Source organism: Heterocephalus glaber, unplaced genomic scaffold (assembly GCF_053883595.1).
Source record: "Heterocephalus glaber isolate CG9 unplaced genomic scaffold, H.glaber_assembly_v1.0 deba00001610, whole genome shotgun sequence".
Taxonomy (NCBI): Eukaryota; Metazoa; Chordata; class Mammalia; order Rodentia; family Bathyergidae; genus Heterocephalus; species Heterocephalus glaber.
Genome location: NW_028258381.1, coordinates 33,951,953 through 33,967,893, shown reverse-complemented (window position 1 = coordinate 33,967,893; position 15,941 = coordinate 33,951,953). Strand labels below are relative to the sequence as shown.

At 58.5% G+C, this 15,941-nt stretch overlaps 2 protein-coding genes across 3 annotated transcripts in view; one reads left to right on the top strand and one right to left on the bottom strand.

Moving 5' to 3' along the window:
* Chlsn (cholesin) overlaps positions 1-7,756 on the top strand; it is a 111,073-nt gene extending 103,317 nt beyond the window's left edge. For both annotated transcript variants that reach the window (XM_004840338.4, XM_004840339.4), the window contains exons 3-5: positions 4,283-4,476; positions 5,749-5,830; positions 7,241-7,756. In XM_004840338.4, coding sequence (XP_004840395.1) covers positions 4,283-4,476; positions 5,749-5,830; positions 7,241-7,420 — 456 coding nt within the window. In that variant the 3' untranslated portion in view covers positions 7,421-7,756. The remainder of the gene's footprint in view (positions 1-4,282; positions 4,477-5,748; positions 5,831-7,240) is intronic.
* An 85-nt stretch (positions 7,757-7,841) lies between these two features.
* Cyp2w1 (cytochrome P450 family 2 subfamily W member 1) lies at positions 7,842-15,188 on the bottom strand. Its single transcript, XM_021254624.2, has 9 exons — positions 14,965-15,188; positions 13,621-13,783; positions 13,319-13,468; positions 13,042-13,199; positions 11,836-12,015; positions 11,447-11,585; positions 11,184-11,368; positions 10,829-10,970; positions 7,842-10,688 (listed from the first exon to the last, which is right to left on the bottom strand). The coding sequence occupies exons 1-9, from the start codon at positions 15,139-15,141 to the stop codon at positions 10,423-10,425; spliced, it is 1,560 nt and encodes a 519-aa protein (XP_021110283.2). The 5' UTR covers positions 15,142-15,188; the 3' UTR covers positions 7,842-10,422.
* Positions 15,189-15,941: the final 753 nt, after the last annotated feature.

The following is a 15,941-nucleotide window of genomic DNA, read 5'->3' as shown; positions in this document are numbered from 1 at the left end:
TTTCTCAGAACTAACTTTTCTGGGAGTTTGGTCACCATGTTCCTTTCTGGTTCACCGACTGCTCTTCCCAGGGTGCAGCTTTGGTTTCCTGGTTCATATTCAGTGCTCTTACTGCTTATAGTCAGAATTTTTAATGTACTGTTGATAAAGGTTTCATTTTGTTTTGGGGGTTTTTTTGGTACCGGGGATCAAACTCAGGACTTTGCAGTTGCAAGGCAGGCGGCAGCATTGCTGAGCTAAATCCCAGGCCTGATGTAGGTTTCATTTTGAAATGCTTTTTTTTTTTTTCGTACCGGGGATTGAACTCAGGTCCTTGCACTTTCGAGGCAGGCGGTGAAACCACTGAGCTAAATCCCCATCCCTGAAATGCATTTTTAATCACCTATGTGCTACATCACCTGACACTGTACAGTATATGACAGCATCTGTGTTGTGAAGCAGTCAGACCCCCACTATAGAGGCTGAGGTCCCAGCCGGCATCCCAGGACCCCTGAACTATCAGCTGGGGTGGGTGTCTGGCCTGAGGTCCCCTGTGCATGTCAAATTGTTTTCTGCATTTGAAGTGTAATCCCAAGGACGTCTATCTGTGGCGGAGAAAATGATTTCTAAAATTTTGGTTTTCATGTCACTTCTCTTTTTCATCAAACCCAGAGCACCAGAAACTAACAGCACTGAGATCAGTGGTGACACTGAGGCCATGGTCAGAGGCCCCTGCTGTACCTCATCTTGCTTATGTGGCTTCAGTCCAGAGCTGCCCATGCTGTGGAAAACCACCCTGGCCTGTGGGATCTAGCAGAGCTCTCTGGACAGCCTGGTGTCCATACCTCGGGCAGGCAGAAGGCTGCCCACATGACCCAGGTGTAGTGTTCTTAGACCTACCTTTCCCCAAGAAGTCACCCCCAGAATGGGGGCCCTCACAGGCTTCACTAGAGGTTTACATTCCTTTTACAGTTTTTTTTATGTTAATTCAGGCTGTTTGCAAACCCAAAATGCGATCACATCACCAGGTCCACTGGAAGGTGGCAAGTACATCAACAGTGTCATTTACTAAGTTGAGACCTCCTCCTATGTATGTGGCCCTGGGGGCTAGAGGAAGCTGGGTCTCTGGGGAGGTGGGACAGTACCTGCCTCTTGGTGACAGCAGCCCCTGATCTGTGGCTCTGTCCCTCAGCCTCCAGCAGCTGCCCACCACCCTCCTCACACACATGACCCACTGTCACTCACCTGTCCCCTCAGAGTAGCTGAAATCACCTACATCATGGCAGTAGCCATGTGGGTCCCCTTGTCCAGGCCATGAGCATCAGGCTGCCCAGTGTACACAGCAGAGCCAGGAGCCCATGGGCACATGGCAGGCACATGCCTCCCCTGTCCCTCAGGCAAGGCCAAGTTAGGAAACACAAGTTTGGGTTCCTCCCACTTTGCCCCCAGTGCTGGAGTATAAACCCAGGGCCTTTGTACTAAGCTGCACCCCCAGCCCTTTTTAATATTTATTGACTGGTTGATTGATTACACTGAGGATTGAACCCAAGGGCTTTGTACTGAGCTACATCCCAAGCCCATTTTGTATTTTGAGACAGTATCTCTCTAACTCACTAAGTTGTTGGTCTTGAACTTGGTGGTGATCCTCATGCCTCAGCCTCCCAAGTAGCCGGGATTACAGGTGTGACACCACACCCAGCAGGATTTGGATTTTTTTTGGTATGGGGATCAAACTCGGGTCCTTGTGCTTGCATAGCAGGCGGCAAAACCACTGAGCTAAATCCCTGGCCCTGGATTTGGCTTTTCGAGTTCACGTGACCACTGACTCAGGAAAAGTGAGACTCCACATCAAGTCCACTTCAGGACAGTTGGACATGTTTTCATGGAGGTGGTGATGTGGCAAGAGTATCTGTCCCCAATCTGCCCTGCCAGCAGGGGGTCCTCATCTCAGCCCGCAGCAGCCAGAGAGCTGAGGCCACTGTTCTAAAGCAACCTGGCTACCTAGTGCCACTATGGCCTAAGGACAGCTTGTATCTGGTGTCCAGGCTGGAGAGTCCTGTTCCTCTGTTAGTGTTGATCCACTCGTCTAGTGCATCTAGAGCCTCGGACATACTGGGCCAGTCAGTCCTGACACCACAGTGGGCACTCTCCATGCCAGCGCTTCCACAGAACCCCTCAGCCCTGAGTGGGGCCTTACTGCTGCCCTCGGGGCAGAAGCATTTGCCTTTGCAGCCTGGCAACCTGGACCATGGCCACTTACTCAGAGTGGCAGTCCCTCCCCCTTTCAGGGACCTCGTGGAGTGCAAGTGGACCACAGCTGGCAGGACCAAGTCCCTTTCCTTTGAAGAGGACCAGAAGGAGGCAGTGCCCACATGTGGCAGGCAGAGGGGATGGTGCAACAGCTGTACCCACCCCCTGGCAGGCTGCAGAAGTAGGGTACAGGGTCATTGTCTGCCCATATGGCCCTCACATAGTTCACACACAGCAAGACACACCCTTTTTAACTGGGAAAGGCGGGATTTATTATTCAGTGGTTCCCACCAAATCAGATTCACTGGCTGTGCCCTTGGTGTGGCCCTCGGGCATGCCTCTTCTTGGGGTATACTTAGCTTCCTTGGGCAGGAGCCTGGGCACTGACCACTGCCTGTGTCAGGTTACCAGAAGCCCAAAACATGGTTTGTTTGAAGGAGGGAGCTACTCCAGCTTCCAGACCATGTGCCTAATGCACAGTGTGCCCTGCATTCTGGGCTCTCCATAACCCTGAGAGGAACAGACCTAAGTCCCCTTCCCGATACCCCATGTGGGTGGCCTGGGCCCCCCCTGTCCAACCTAGTCCTGCTCCAGGCTCAGAGCACACTGCTTCCGCCCCTCAGTCTCAGTCTTACCCTTGCCCTTGCCCTCTGGCATCCCTTCCTGTGGCTCCTCACAGGGACTTTGCCCACCTGCCTCTCTGGCTATCCAGATCCCGAGTAGATGTGGATGTCCTTCCTGGCGGCACCTGGGCCTGTAGTGCCCAGACGTCCCTGGAGAGTAGTCAGATCACCCCTGCGGTGTGACCAGACCCCTCTGGCCCCTACCCCTAGGATCAGAGGCAGGGGCACTGGGCTTGGGGGTGCTGAAAAGTCATTTCATGGGAGGAGGCAGGTACTCCCCACCCTTCCTCATCTCTTCAGACCCCTTTCCTGCCTGCTGGCCTCCCTCAGGGTATGGGAAAGGAGCTGGTGGAGGAGGCAGACTTCCCAGGGGATTGTTACCCCTTCTCATGCTCCTCTCCTTGCCCCTCAGCATCCAGAGGCCCCCTTGGGCACCCTGGCCCCTCCTCCCCTACAGTACATTCAAGGGTCCTGCACGGGTGCCAGAAGAGCCCTCTTTGAAGGGAAGGAGCTGCAGGCAGAGGCATCCTGGGAGTGGATGTTCTCAGGGAACCTGCCAGGATGAGAGACTCGCCCCTGCCCCGGGCCTCTTATTTTTTGTCCTGGGCCAGGGCTCAGAGAACCTGGCTGCATAGGTGCTCGCCCTTCCTGGAAGTGCTGGGGTGGAGCACATCAAGTTTCTGGCCTAGGTCACAGTAAATACTGGTGTTCTGGTTTTTCCGGGAAAGAAGTGGGTGGATGGCTGCTGGAATAGTCTCAGCCCCTCTCCCAACCAGAGCAGCCCAACGGCCACTTGGTGCTCTTGGATTCTGTGCCTCTTATTTGCTCATGGGGGAGCAGAAGGAGGGGGGACTAGCCTTCCTGGTGCTGTGGCTGGGAGACAGTACTACAGGAGACCAGAGGCTATCCTGGCCACTCCCCTCCTTGTGAGGTTGTCATCACGAGGACCCCTTGTGGGGAAAGACCCTGCCAGCCACCAGTGTGCCCCGCCCCACTGGCCAGAAAGGAGTAGGCAGCAGGAGTCGGTCTCAGGAATGCTGCCTTCTGCTGGCTGCATGCAGTAACAGCACCAGGCTCATTGGAGAAGGGGCTGGACAGGCTGGATGACAGCCATCCCTGACTGTAGCTGGTGAGGCATAGGGCCCCCAAAGGCCTGGAAGAGGATCTGCAGCAGGCGAACTTGAGGTGTGGGAATGCAGTCAGCTCACTGACACATGTCAGGTCCAGCAAACCCAAGGCCTCTCTTTCCCGCAGTGCCTGTCCCTGTCCTCACTTGACAGTCTCCAGTGCTGCGGCCCAGTCTCAGCTGAGATGTGCCCTGTGCAGGCCCGGCCAGTCCTCCTGGCATGGGATGAAGGCCTGGGAAACCTGCAGCATGATCTCCCTGAGTCTCGTCCCCCAGCCTGACAGGCGCTGTTCTTGACTTCCAGGGAGTGGCAGAGAGTCGGGTGCAGGACACAGTCCCTGAGCTGTCCCCAGAGGAAAGGAGGGTCCTGGAGAGGAAGCTGAAGAAGGAACGGAAGAAGGAAGAGAAGAAGCATCTGCGCGAGGCAGGGGTCTCAGCAGTGCAGACTCCACCAGCTAAGCGCTCAGGGGCAGAGCTGGCCCTGGACTATCTCTGTGGGTAAGAGCTGCACATGTGCCCGCAAGAGGGCCCGGGGTCATGGGGCCCCTAGGTATCCTGTTCTTACATGGTACCCTCAACCACCACTGACCCGGGGAAGCTCCATAGAAGGGAAGTAGGGCCTGCAGTGGCCTCAAAAGAGCCCTTTCTCCAAAGGTCTGCCCTTGCTGAGGGGAGAGATGTCTGGAGACCAGTGCTGACTAAGCAAGCTCCTGAGCAGACAGGGTTACAGCTGGGCAACCTTGGTTTGGCCCTCATGGCTTCTCCCTGGATTTTCTGACCACCCCCAACAGCTGCTGTTCTGTTTCCACCTGCATCAGAGGTGCTGTCCCATCACAGGGGAAGCGCTATACATGGCCCTCCCCTCCTGCCCACTCCCTGTTTTGACTCGTTCTCCCATGGGGGAATGAGAGATTAGGGGGATGAGAGATGTGATGCTGGGGGAGAGGGGGATACAGAGGCCACATGCCTGGGTGTCCTTCTGTGTGGGGCTAACAGGATGCAGGCGGCATATTGGCAGGGCAGAGGTTGTGCCTGGTGGGTTCATATTCCAGCTGGGAAGATGACAGGCGAAGGGTAGACATCGGAGGTAACCACACAGATAGAGATGTGCTTAACACTGCTGAACTGCACCCTAGAAGATGGTAAGGTGCATGTTTTATGTCATGTGTGTTACCAGTTTAAAAGCCCACTGGCCTTGTTGCTGGCTGAACATGACAAGTCAAGGAAGTCCAGATGACAGATGTCCAGGGTGCCAGCCCAAGAGGAGTCAGAGGGGCAATTGAGGGGCAGCTGGATGGTGCACAGTCACAGATGTCTGTACTGCTGATGGCCTGTGGAGAGGACCTGCCTCCCCACCCTCACCAACATGGTGAGCCCCGGTGCCTAGAGCCCAGGTGAAGTGCGTCCTGGGAGTGTCCCAGGGAAGCCTCCCCAGGGACGTGGTGCTGAGAGTCACTGGGGGCCGCCAGAGGCTCCTCAGAGAAATGGGAGGAAGCCTAGCACTTCTGATCCATACTGGGCATCGGGCACGGGAAGTATTTCTAAAGCCCCTCCGTTTCCATAGAGCAGGTGATGTGAGGCCTTGGGGCTAGGTAGATGCCGTGCCGAAGTGGCATGTCCACCTCAGTGATAGTGCTTCACCTCAGCTGGGACAGTCCCACAAAGCATCTGGGACTCCATGGCCTCGGTGTCCAGCACGGGAGAAGGATAATCTGCTCGGGGAGCCTCATTCTTTCCCCAACCCTGAGGTGTCTATCTCGGTTTCCCCAGATGGGCCCAGAAGCACCAGAGCTGGAGGTTCCAGAAGACAAGGCAGACTTGGCTCCTGCTAAACATGTATGACAGTGACAAGGTCGGTACACCATGGGAGCAGGCTCAGGGGGGTAGGGTATTAGGGCAGGGGACAGTGTCCATACCCAGCTGAAGCCACAACTGGAAAGCACTGTCTTCATGGTCCCGCATGGTGCAGGAAATGGAGAGAAACGGAGGCAACACCTGCCTACCCAGGATGCTGGCTCCAGCCTGGAAGGCCAGGCAGACAGGGCAACCTGGAGGCCACCTGCTTCAGTGTGTGTATGTGTGTGTCCCATGTGTGTATCCCGTGTGTGTGTAGCAGTCGTGTCCCCCATGGACTGTTTCAGCAGCCTTGTCAGAAATCACCTGATAAAAGGCTTCATTCTGGGTTCTGTCCCTTTCTGTCAATCTGTCCGTATGCCAGGACCTGCCAGGGCCTTGGTGTCTTGGTTACTGTTGCTTACATAGACTTGGAAATCAAACATATGGGTTGCCTTTTCCTTTTAACAGGGCTCCTGACCCTGTTCCCTCCCATTTTCCCATCCTTCTAGAGGGAGGGCTCAGCCACCCCTGCAGCCGGGCAGGGTTCTGAATGACAGAGATTTGGTTCTCTTCACTTCGCACATTCCTGGCTTGAGCCTCTTCCTCGGGTCTGCTAAGCCCTCTCCAGGTCTTCTGCTTTTTGGCCCCAAAATGCCACCACAGTGGTCTCTTCACCCATTCTTTGTCCCAGCAGACTGCTTTCTTTGAAACATCTGTTTGCGAATTTGGTGGCACTTCCGAGGGGCACGATGGGGGCTCACCCTTTTAACCCACAAGAGCATGTAAATGTGTGAGGGAGCGGCCAAGAGGTTGTTCTAGGGTTTGGACCCTTATCCCATGTTCCTGTCTCTTGGCCTGCACAGAGCAAGGAGCCCTTTGCATGGTACAAGGACACTGTGGGCTGCTGGCCCTAGAGGTTGTCTTAGCCACTTCCGTCCTTGCTGAGACACCATACTTAACACCTGCAACTTAGAGGACTGGTGATTTTGCTTTTTGTTTTTATTTTGGGGTTTGGGGGTTTTTGGGGGGTGTATTTTGGCTCACAGTTTGCAGAGGTCAGTCCATATCTCCAGGGCAGGACTGCATGACAGAAGGGCATGGCAGAGCAGAAGCTCCTCATGGCATGATGGCAGGGGAGCAGCGAGAGGAAAGGAGCTGGGGAGGGATCTCTAAACCCGTCTAGGCCACACCTCCAGTGACTCGCTTCTTCCAACCAGACCCTACCTTTTAACAGCAAGTCCACTCTAAACCCCCATAATCAAATCACCTTCCAAAAGGCCCATCTCTGAGGACATGCCTGTTTAGGGGGACATCCAGGTCAGTCCTAATGGGGTGAAGACTAGGGTGTCAGAGACGGAGCACACACCTCGTCCCTCCACTGCTGGAGCCCCTGTGCTCCCTGACACTACCCTCTTCCTCCTCCCAGGTCCCAGAAGAGCACTTCCCCACCCTGCTGGCCTACCTGGAGGGGCTGCAGGGCAAGGCCCGCAAGCTGACCCTGCAAAAGGCAGAAGCTCTGATGCAGGAGCTGGATGTGGGGGTATCAGATGCTGCCCTGCAGGAGAGGGCCCTGCGTCTGCGCCAGGTGCTGCAGCTGCTGTCCTAGCGGGACACTGCCACCCAGTATTCTGGGCCCTCAGATGCACAGGATTCAACAGGACCAGGTCAGGCCATGTCCCTCCCCTTCGTGACAGTGAGTCATTGTGCCTTCAGAGGGATCACCAGACTCACCCTGCACCCAGGAAGTTGCTGTCACACTTTTCTGTTTTTCTACCCGGGATGTCTTAGAAACTTGCCAGTGCTCGTCCCCTGCCAACTGCGGCTCCTCAGAGTTGGAGTAGGGTGTGGCCCAAGTTGGGGACAGGTGCAAGGAAACTCCACAGGGGCTGCTCTCTGCCCCTGCTGTGTGGCCACCTCGTCAATAAAAACAAGCAGCTGTGTTCTCGTTTTGTGTGTCTACCCTCTTGTCAGATGTGGATCTGGCATCCTTCTTGAGGTGAGCATGCCCAGGCCCCATGCTGTCCTTAACAGCACCTCCCCAGGACGGCATCCTGCTCTGGCATCCGAGCTCCATATGTGACACTCCCAGTGGTCAGTGCTGATTGACCGCTACGTCAGCCTCTTCTCTGGGTGTTTGGTGACCGTCCCAGCTAGGACACACACTCTACATGAAACGAGGCGTCTGCAGGTTCCCAGCAGATCGTGAGTCTCCACTGCTGGAGCTCTAAGTGACAGACGTGCCGACCCAGCCCAGGTGGCTGTGGGGCAGCTGCTAGTGATGGGAGGGTGCTGGCCCGAGCCAAGAGGGTGAGGCTGAAGCCGGGCTGCCTTTAGGAGGCCTCAGGGCCTGAGGGCAGCCAGCACCTCTGGGCTGGGCCACCCAGGTAGAAAGCTTCCTGCCTGCCCAGATGGCAGAGGGGGAGAGTCAGGTTAGGGTTAGGACTGCAGTGCTGTTGCTGGTCACAACTCAAACAGAAGACAGGCATTGTCCCAGGCCAAGGGTCCTGACTTCCTGTGGCCATTACCCCCCTAGCCAGGCCTCATCTGCAAGTGGTGTGCTCAGCCTTAGCCTGTGACCCTAGATGCTTCTGTGACTTCAGGTTTAATCACCTTAAACACCCAGCCACGGGCCCTGCGCATGTCCCTTGCTGGCCACTCCTCTTGCCATCTGTCACCACAGATCCTGGACTCTGGGCTGGGAGAAACCTGAGGGTCATATCATCTGTGCCCCCAACCCCATCCTGCTGTGGACAGGGCACGGCTCCTTGCAGTATTTGGCCCTCCCTCTCCCCACAGCACAGCTGGGATCATGATGGCACACACAGGTGCTGATGTGTGTGTAGTGGCCCTGGGGGACAGGAGGTGAGGAGCCCTGCACCTTCCTAGTGTCCTGAGGAAACCCAGAGGTATGGTTCCAGATCCACTGACTCTTGATTCCTTAAAACTACTTCCCCTCCTTTGTGTCTTGTGGATCCCATCACCTTCTGCCTGTGTCTTGGTGCGTTTAGTTTGGGGATAACCCACTGGCACCTGCCTGCACTAGGCCAGCTGGGGCTGCACCTTCCTTGGCAGTGTTGCCACAGGGCTCTGCAGGTGCCCCCTCCGATCTGTGTGGGATGCTGTTTTCCTGCTTGTGACTTCACCTCAGGACAACAGCCCAAATAGAGGCTGGTATGAACTGCTGCCAGTTGCCACACAGAGCCCCCACTACATCTGAGTGCCAGACAGATAACCTGTATGTGTGTGACCTGCAGAAGCCCACCCTGGAGAACCCTACCCCAGAGTAGTCTCTGAGAGCTTTGGGGGCCACCCAGGTGTCTGTGCCTCCACCAGAGTGAGAACAGAGGTCAGCAAACTACCTCATAGGATGGGTTGGAAACCAAACACAGCCTACCCAGGAGGACATGGAGCCTGGCGGGCAGTGGGTACCACCAAGCCCCAGGTCCTGCCCTCTAGGCTTCAGTGTGTCATGGAAGTGGGGAGAGTGGAACCCTCACTGGACTTTGTGCATTTTGGTGCCTCAGTTTCCCAACTGTGCCAGGGTACTTTCAGGTTGGTGGGTGGCAGGGGAGGGCCAGCCTCCTCCCACAAACTCCAGACACTGTCACCCATGGGGGCCCTGAGCAGCTGGTCCTTCTGCTGGTGGCTGCCCTGACTGGGCATCTCTGACCTCCCTGGGCATAGGTGTAGTGGAGCTGAAGGACTTGCCAGTGGCCTTTTTGTTCCCTGTGTGCCCTTCGAGGCCCCAGGGGGCTTCTCTTCCCCAGCACAGCCACCCTTCCTGTGGGCACCCCTGGTTCCCTGCTGGCCCCTGGGATTCTGGTGTCTCAGCCTGGGTTGCCTCAACCCCACATCTCCCAGCGAAGCTCACTGGTCCTGCGGCTATTGTGATGTTTCACAGATGGGTAAACTGAGGTCCAGGCTCCAGGTCCCCAGCACACTGGGGCAGACCAGGGCCCTCCAGCTCCGGCACCCATCTTGGGAAGCATACTAGTTGGGAGGACCAAGGGTACCATTTGGTGGTACAGCAGAGGCCTCCAACCACTGCCCCCCCAGGACCCCCGGAACAGGGCATCTACAGGAGAACCAGCCAGGTCTACAGGCCTGGTTGGTGCAAGGTGAGAGCTAGTGATACCAGCCCAGACTGGTCTATGTTACGTGGTGCCCCTGGGCCCAGGCACCACCTACTGCAGGTATGGGGCCATCTGGCAGACACTGCCCCTGGCTAGGGGGTGATATGGGGCCCTGGGGGATGTGGGGCACTGCATATGAGGTGTCAGCAGGCATGGGGGCAGTGTGAGGCCTCCCGGTGTCGGAGGTCAGGTGAGGGGAGCACCAAAGGGGCATGACCAGTCTGCAATGGGGGCTTAGCTGCCCGGGGCCAAGAGTAAAGGAGAGTCTGTGGTACTGGGATGCAGGAGGCTGGGAGGGAGCCTGGGACTTTGGTGGAGGCAGACTGGGGCCGTGAGGGTTCATGTTCCCTCCTGTGGCACCCTGACAAGGGCCCTGTTCCTGCCCACAGTGGACGTGATCTGCACATAGAAGCCGGGTCCTGGATGCCTGGCCCTTTGTGACTATGGGTGCCATGGGTCCACCTGCCGCACATCCTCAGGGGACTGCTGCTGCCCCATTGCTCTCAGGCACCCCTGTGCTGTGGGCCAGGCAGGTGTCACCTGGCGGAGCATCCTTGTGCCGAGGGACCACACGCAGGACCTGGGCCCGGGGCCGCATGGTGAAGGCCAGGGCAGGCGTGGTGTCCAGGGCAGCAGGACTGATGCCAGGCGGGGGCCGCAGGTGGTAACGCTGAAGCAAGCCAGCCAGCAGCAGGAAGAGCTCGGTCCTGGCCAGGCTCTCTCCAACGCAGACACGGCGGCCTAGGGGAAACCGAAGTACCATGTGGGGCACTGGCCCTGTCCTGGAGGGGGAAGGGGATGCCCTGCAGAGTAGGAGTGATTGTAGGGTAGGAGTGATCGGGGTGCCTGTGGCCTCTGACTGCCCACCAGGGCCATGGTACCTGCAGAGAAAGGCAGGAAGGCCGACCGCTTCAGAAAGTGCCCATTCACATCCAGGAAGTGCCCCGGGTTGAACTGGCCAGGGGTTGCCCACTGGGTCTTGTCCAGCAGTACCGAGGTCAGCAAGGGGATTACAGGCGTGCCCTGTGGGCACAGAGGTGTCACTCCTCAGGTGAGGCTCTTAGACTCAGGAGGGACCCTCAGGACACAGGTAGGGACCCCAGGACAGAGCAAGAGACTCTGATTTGGCTCTGACACCCCAGCAGGCATACAATTTAGTGACCAGCCCCTTTCCTGCCTCCTCCCGAGGAGCCCAGACCTTGTCCGCCATGGAAGGAGAGAGGCCTGCAGGCCCACCTTGGGGAGCAGGTAGCCACCTAGCCGGGTGTCAGTAGCTGTGCAGCGGGGCACATGGGGCAGCAGTGTGATGTAGCGCTGGACCTCATGCAGCACTGCGCTGGTGTAGGGCAGCTGCTGTTGGTCCTCAGGCTGTGGGAGCCGCCCGGCACCCAGTACGCGGTCTAGCTCCACCTGTACACGGCCTGTGCCAAAGGTGGGTGCCATGTCACTAGGGGCCATCCCTTCACCCTCAGGTCCCACCCAACTAGGCTGGGCCTCACCCTGAATATCCGGGTGCTTGGCCATCAGGAGGGCCGCCCACTGCAGTGTAGCTGAGGTGGTCTCAGTGCCAGCCATGAGCATGTCCAGAGTGCAGGCCACAGCATTGGCCTCGGCAAACAGGCCCTGGTGGTCGTCCCCCTGTGAAGCAGGCCATGGGGCTCAGATGGGAGGTCTGGGGGCCCTTTCTCCAAACCATCCACACAGCCTGACCCTGGGGTTGGGACAGAAGACAGGCCGGGCAAGAACAGACAGACCCAGCATCTGCCCAGTGTCCCACTTCACAGATGAGACCAAGGCTCAGAGAGGCCCCAGAGGAAAATGAGGAGCTCCATCCAGGGCCTCCAGGGACCCTCCCAGCCCTACCCCCTGAGAAGGAATCCCATCTCACCCGCATCTGACCCTGCTGGATCAGGGCATCCACATAGCTCTGCACGGGGCCATCCCTGGGTATGGGGCACCGATGCGCATCCAGGATTGTCTTCAGGATGGCTCGTACCTTTTCGATCTTGCACAGGACAGGCCGGTGCAGACCAAGCAAGGCCCCCAGCCGTGGATAGATGTTGAACAGCTGGGGTCAGAGGGGTTGGTTGAGGGAGGCTGCTGGACTTCCGGACAGCTGTGCCAGGGCAGGTGCTGCCTATGGCCGCAAGAGGGCGCTTACTGCCCTTCTGGGCACCCAGAGACTCAGGAAGCCCCATCACGTGCAGAAAGGAGCCGTTGGATGGTAGTACGCAGGGGTGGCTGTGTGCAGATCCAGAAAGGCTGCCCATACTCATGCCCCTTTCCAAAGAGAGGAGGATGGCAGAGGAGCAAGTGCCACGTGGAAGTGACCCCATGGGCCTGAGTCAGAGAAGATGCTGTGGGCTCACAGCAGATGGGCTCAGAGGTGCAGGACACTTCCCTCCCCAGGGCATCAACACCCACAGGTGGAAAATCCCACGTGGCCCCCAAGGTGTGGAGCTGGCACAGGCAGGGAAGACCAGGGACTACCCACTGCCTGGGCTGCCCAGCAGGGACACACAGAGCCAGGTGGTTGGCCCTAGACTCGCGAGGAGCAGGACCTGTCTGAGGGCAGTGGCTCAAAGACAGGAAGCCCAAAGACTTGTCCCTTACTGTTCCCTAAACCATACCACACTTGCCTCTCCTCACAGGGCTTTGTGCCAGGGAGAGTGGTGACAAAGGACACCTGAGCTGAGCCCAGCTGTCACTTCTGGGGACAGCCTACTACCATGCAGGTCTTAGTAAAAAGAAATGGCAGCGACCAGAAGTACAGAGTCTTTAAACTTTGGTGAAGAACGAGATGGGATGTACACCCCCAGGCTCCTGGACATCAGAAGAATGATCGGAGTGATTCTGTGGTGTGGTGACAGATCCATGATAGCCTGGCTGGAGGGGCCTGGGGGATGCAGGGCCACAGTCCTGGGCAGGAAACCCTGGCCCTGCCCCCATCTTTGAGCAGGTACATCTGCTGCTAACAGGGGCCTAGGCTTGACCCCATTTCTCAGAGATCACACACCAGCAGGGGCCACATGGATGCTGCCCGAGACCAAGGACTCTGTGGGCCTCAGCTCCCAGCAGGGCAGCAACCTCTCACCTGTAGGCTGGGTGACCCCAAGAGAACCATGACCTCGTCAATCAGACCTAGCAGGGACTGGAACACAGGGTCCTCGTAATCAAACCGCTGGCCGAAGAGGAGCGTGAATGTGATGTTGGAGGGAGCCCAGCCCAGCAGGGCCAGCGGGAAGGGCCGGCCTGTGGGGAGACAGGGCTCAGGCAGGTGGGGGACCTTTGGGGCCATCGGGAAGGGCTGGCTTTGAGGAAACAGGGCTCAGGACGGAGGCCCCAGGCAGGCATATCCAGCCCCAGCTCACCTCCGCAGCCATCCAGCTTCCCTGTGAGACTCGCAAGCTCCTGCAGCACTTTGTGGGCCATGGGGCCCTGCCCCACACCCAGGCTGTGCAGCACGCGCACAGTGAACCTGCGGGTGGCCCGCCAGCGCACCCCAGAGGAGAAGAAGATGCCTGCAGCCGAAGATGCAGAGACTTGGTTGAGCCTGCCCCACCCCAGTGATTCAGCGGGAAGCAGCTGGGCTCCTCACACCCAGTGCCCTCCTGATCTGGGCTGGCCTCAGCCTGTCCCTCCCAGGTGCTGCCCAGGAGCCCTCCACACCTACCCCCGCCTTGCTGGATGAGCTGAAAGATGGGGATGGGGGGCCTGTCCGCCAGCTCCTGCCTGGTGCCCACCAGGGCCTCCCACACAGCCTTGTAGCCCGACAGCACTATGGTCTTCTGGCCTCCCAGGTGAACCGTGAAAATTGGCCCATAGCGTTCTGAGAGCTGGCAGAACAGGGGGGTGGGGGTAGGGCACAGCATAGGTCAGGAACCCCCACTCCAGGACCCCATGGAGCCCCTCCCAGTCTCCTCTGGCAGGAGGCACCATTCTATGCTGGGCGCAGCCAGCATGGGTTATTCGCAGCTTGGGCCCCGAGACCAGACAGGGGAGTGGCAAACTCAGGAGCCCAGGCTCCAACCCTCCCTGGGCCTCAGCTTGGCCAGTGGCTCCCTCAAACCACAGCAAAGGACAGATGGACAGAGGCAGTTCTGGTGGTCAGTCCTGACTCGCTGACCTGTGACCCAGTGAGGACACAGAAGAGTGCAGGGTGCCTTCCTGCCCGCCTCTCCCTGTCCCATCCTAAGGACAGGAATTCAAATTTTGGGGTTTTTTTTTGGGGGGGGGGTTGTTCCCGGGATCACACTCAGGACCTTGTGCTTGTGAGGTAGGCGGCAGAACCACTGAGCTAAATCCCCAGTTCAGGAATTCAAATTCTCAGTAGGAAGTGAGCTACTTGCTTCGAAAACACTGAGCCCCAGCTGGGCCAGCCCCTGCCCAAGACCAGAGGGGCTGGGGCCCAGCCCTGGGGAGCCCAGTGCATCTTATCCTAGGAAGGGGCACCAGGCAGCCCTGAAAATAGGAGCCTTTTGGGTGGGGGTGTCCCAGGAGCTGGGAGTGGGGTGGCATTGGCTGATCTCTGGCCAGGGTCCTGGGGCAGGTGTGGAGGCGATAGAGCTGGTCCAGCCTCACAGAGCCAGCACTCCCCTCAATGGGCTGAGGACTTTTTCCAGCCACAGGGGTAGTCACCCCATGGGCACCCCACTTGCCTGAGGACACCTCCAAGCCTTGCATGTTCTTTCCAGTTGCAGACACTTCCAGGGGAACCCGCCTCCCTACGTGGCTCCCAAACCCTCCTCCTGCAGGCCACCTTCAAATGCTGCCTCCTCCAGGAAGCCCTCCAGGCCCACTGCTCCTGGGCACTGACCCTGGGCAGCACTTCCAGGGCTGCCTCCCTGTTGAGTGGGTCTGTCTCCTCCCAAGGTCAGGGGCTACTCTGTCCTCTTGTGTCCCCAGGTGAGCCAGCAGCATGCTGAGCTGGATGTGGAAATGGGGCTTGGCTTCCCCAGACACAGGCTGGGACACAGCCACAGAGGCTGTGGGGGCTGCATGGAGGGGCTGCCCCTACCTCCAACAGCCACCGGTCCTGTTGTGAAGCTCGAAGCAAGGGCAGGTTCCCCAAGAGCGGCAGCGGGCGAGGCCCAGGGGGCCACTGTGGGGCTGGGGAGGGGCCTGGGGCTAGGGTGCAGAGCAGCCCCCAGAGGCCCAGCAGCCCCAGCAGCCCCAGGAGCAACAGCAGAGCCATACAGCAGCAGCAGGAGGCCCCAACTCCCCGCAGGGCCCCATCCCTGAGCCTTATAGCCGCCCTCCCAATGGGCGTGCCAGGACCCCACCCTCCCCACCACCCCGAGAATGTGGAACAAGCAGTTTGCACAGGAGAGCCCCAGCAGGCAGCTTAAAGCTACAGGCTGCGTGGAATGTGGGGTTGAGTCTTCGAAGGGGCCTGGGCAGGGCGGAGAGCCCAGGAGCTGCAGGGACAGGATGGGGTCATAAGGCTGTGTGGGGCCCGGCACCCAGGACATCTAGGCCCCCTCGATTTGCCTCAGGGCCCATGGACAAGGTTGTTTTGTGCCTTCGACCTGCCACCTATCAACCTTGGTCTCCCTCTCAGAACAGGTCATAGGGCCTGACCCTCACCTTCTACCTTATCTCGCCCCAGGCCTTCCTCACCAAGACTCCGAGGGCCATCTGCGTCCACCTATGTCCCCTGGCCCCATAGGTGCCATCAACAGCGTGCCACCTCTGGGGACCACCCACGGAGCCTCAAACCAGGGCCTTCAGAGGTGGCCAGCCGCATGCCCAGCTGCATCTCCAACAGTGAGCCCACCTCAGCCTCCTCTGGCATAGCCTTTCCACAGTTGCTGCCTGAAACGGGCTGCTCCAGCATGGACTGGGCAGGGACAGGGTGCAGGCTGCAGCCCAGGGCAGATGGCCGATTACAGCCCTGTCTGCCTGTGCCCAGCCCTAGTGGCCATGCTGCAGGGTGGGAGGGAGGAGCTGTGAGGGACAGGTGGCTGCTGACTTGAGAAGCAGCCAGGCCTGTCC

Excerpts from the sequence above, each read along its gene's own strand:
- Cyp2w1 (XM_021254624.2), bottom strand. The coding sequence starts at position 15,141 with ATGGCTCTGCTGTTGCTCCTGGGGCTGCTGGGGCTGCTGGGCCTCTGG. Across the intron at positions 13,200-13,318 it reads GAAGCTGGATGGCTGCGGAG|GCCGGCCCTTCCCGCTGGCC; the intron begins GTGAGCTGGGGC and ends GTCTCCCCACAG. Across the intron at positions 11,586-11,835 it reads TCCAGCAGGGTCAGATGCGG|GGGGACGACCACCAGGGCCT; the intron begins GTGAGATGGGAT and ends CCTGCTTCACAG.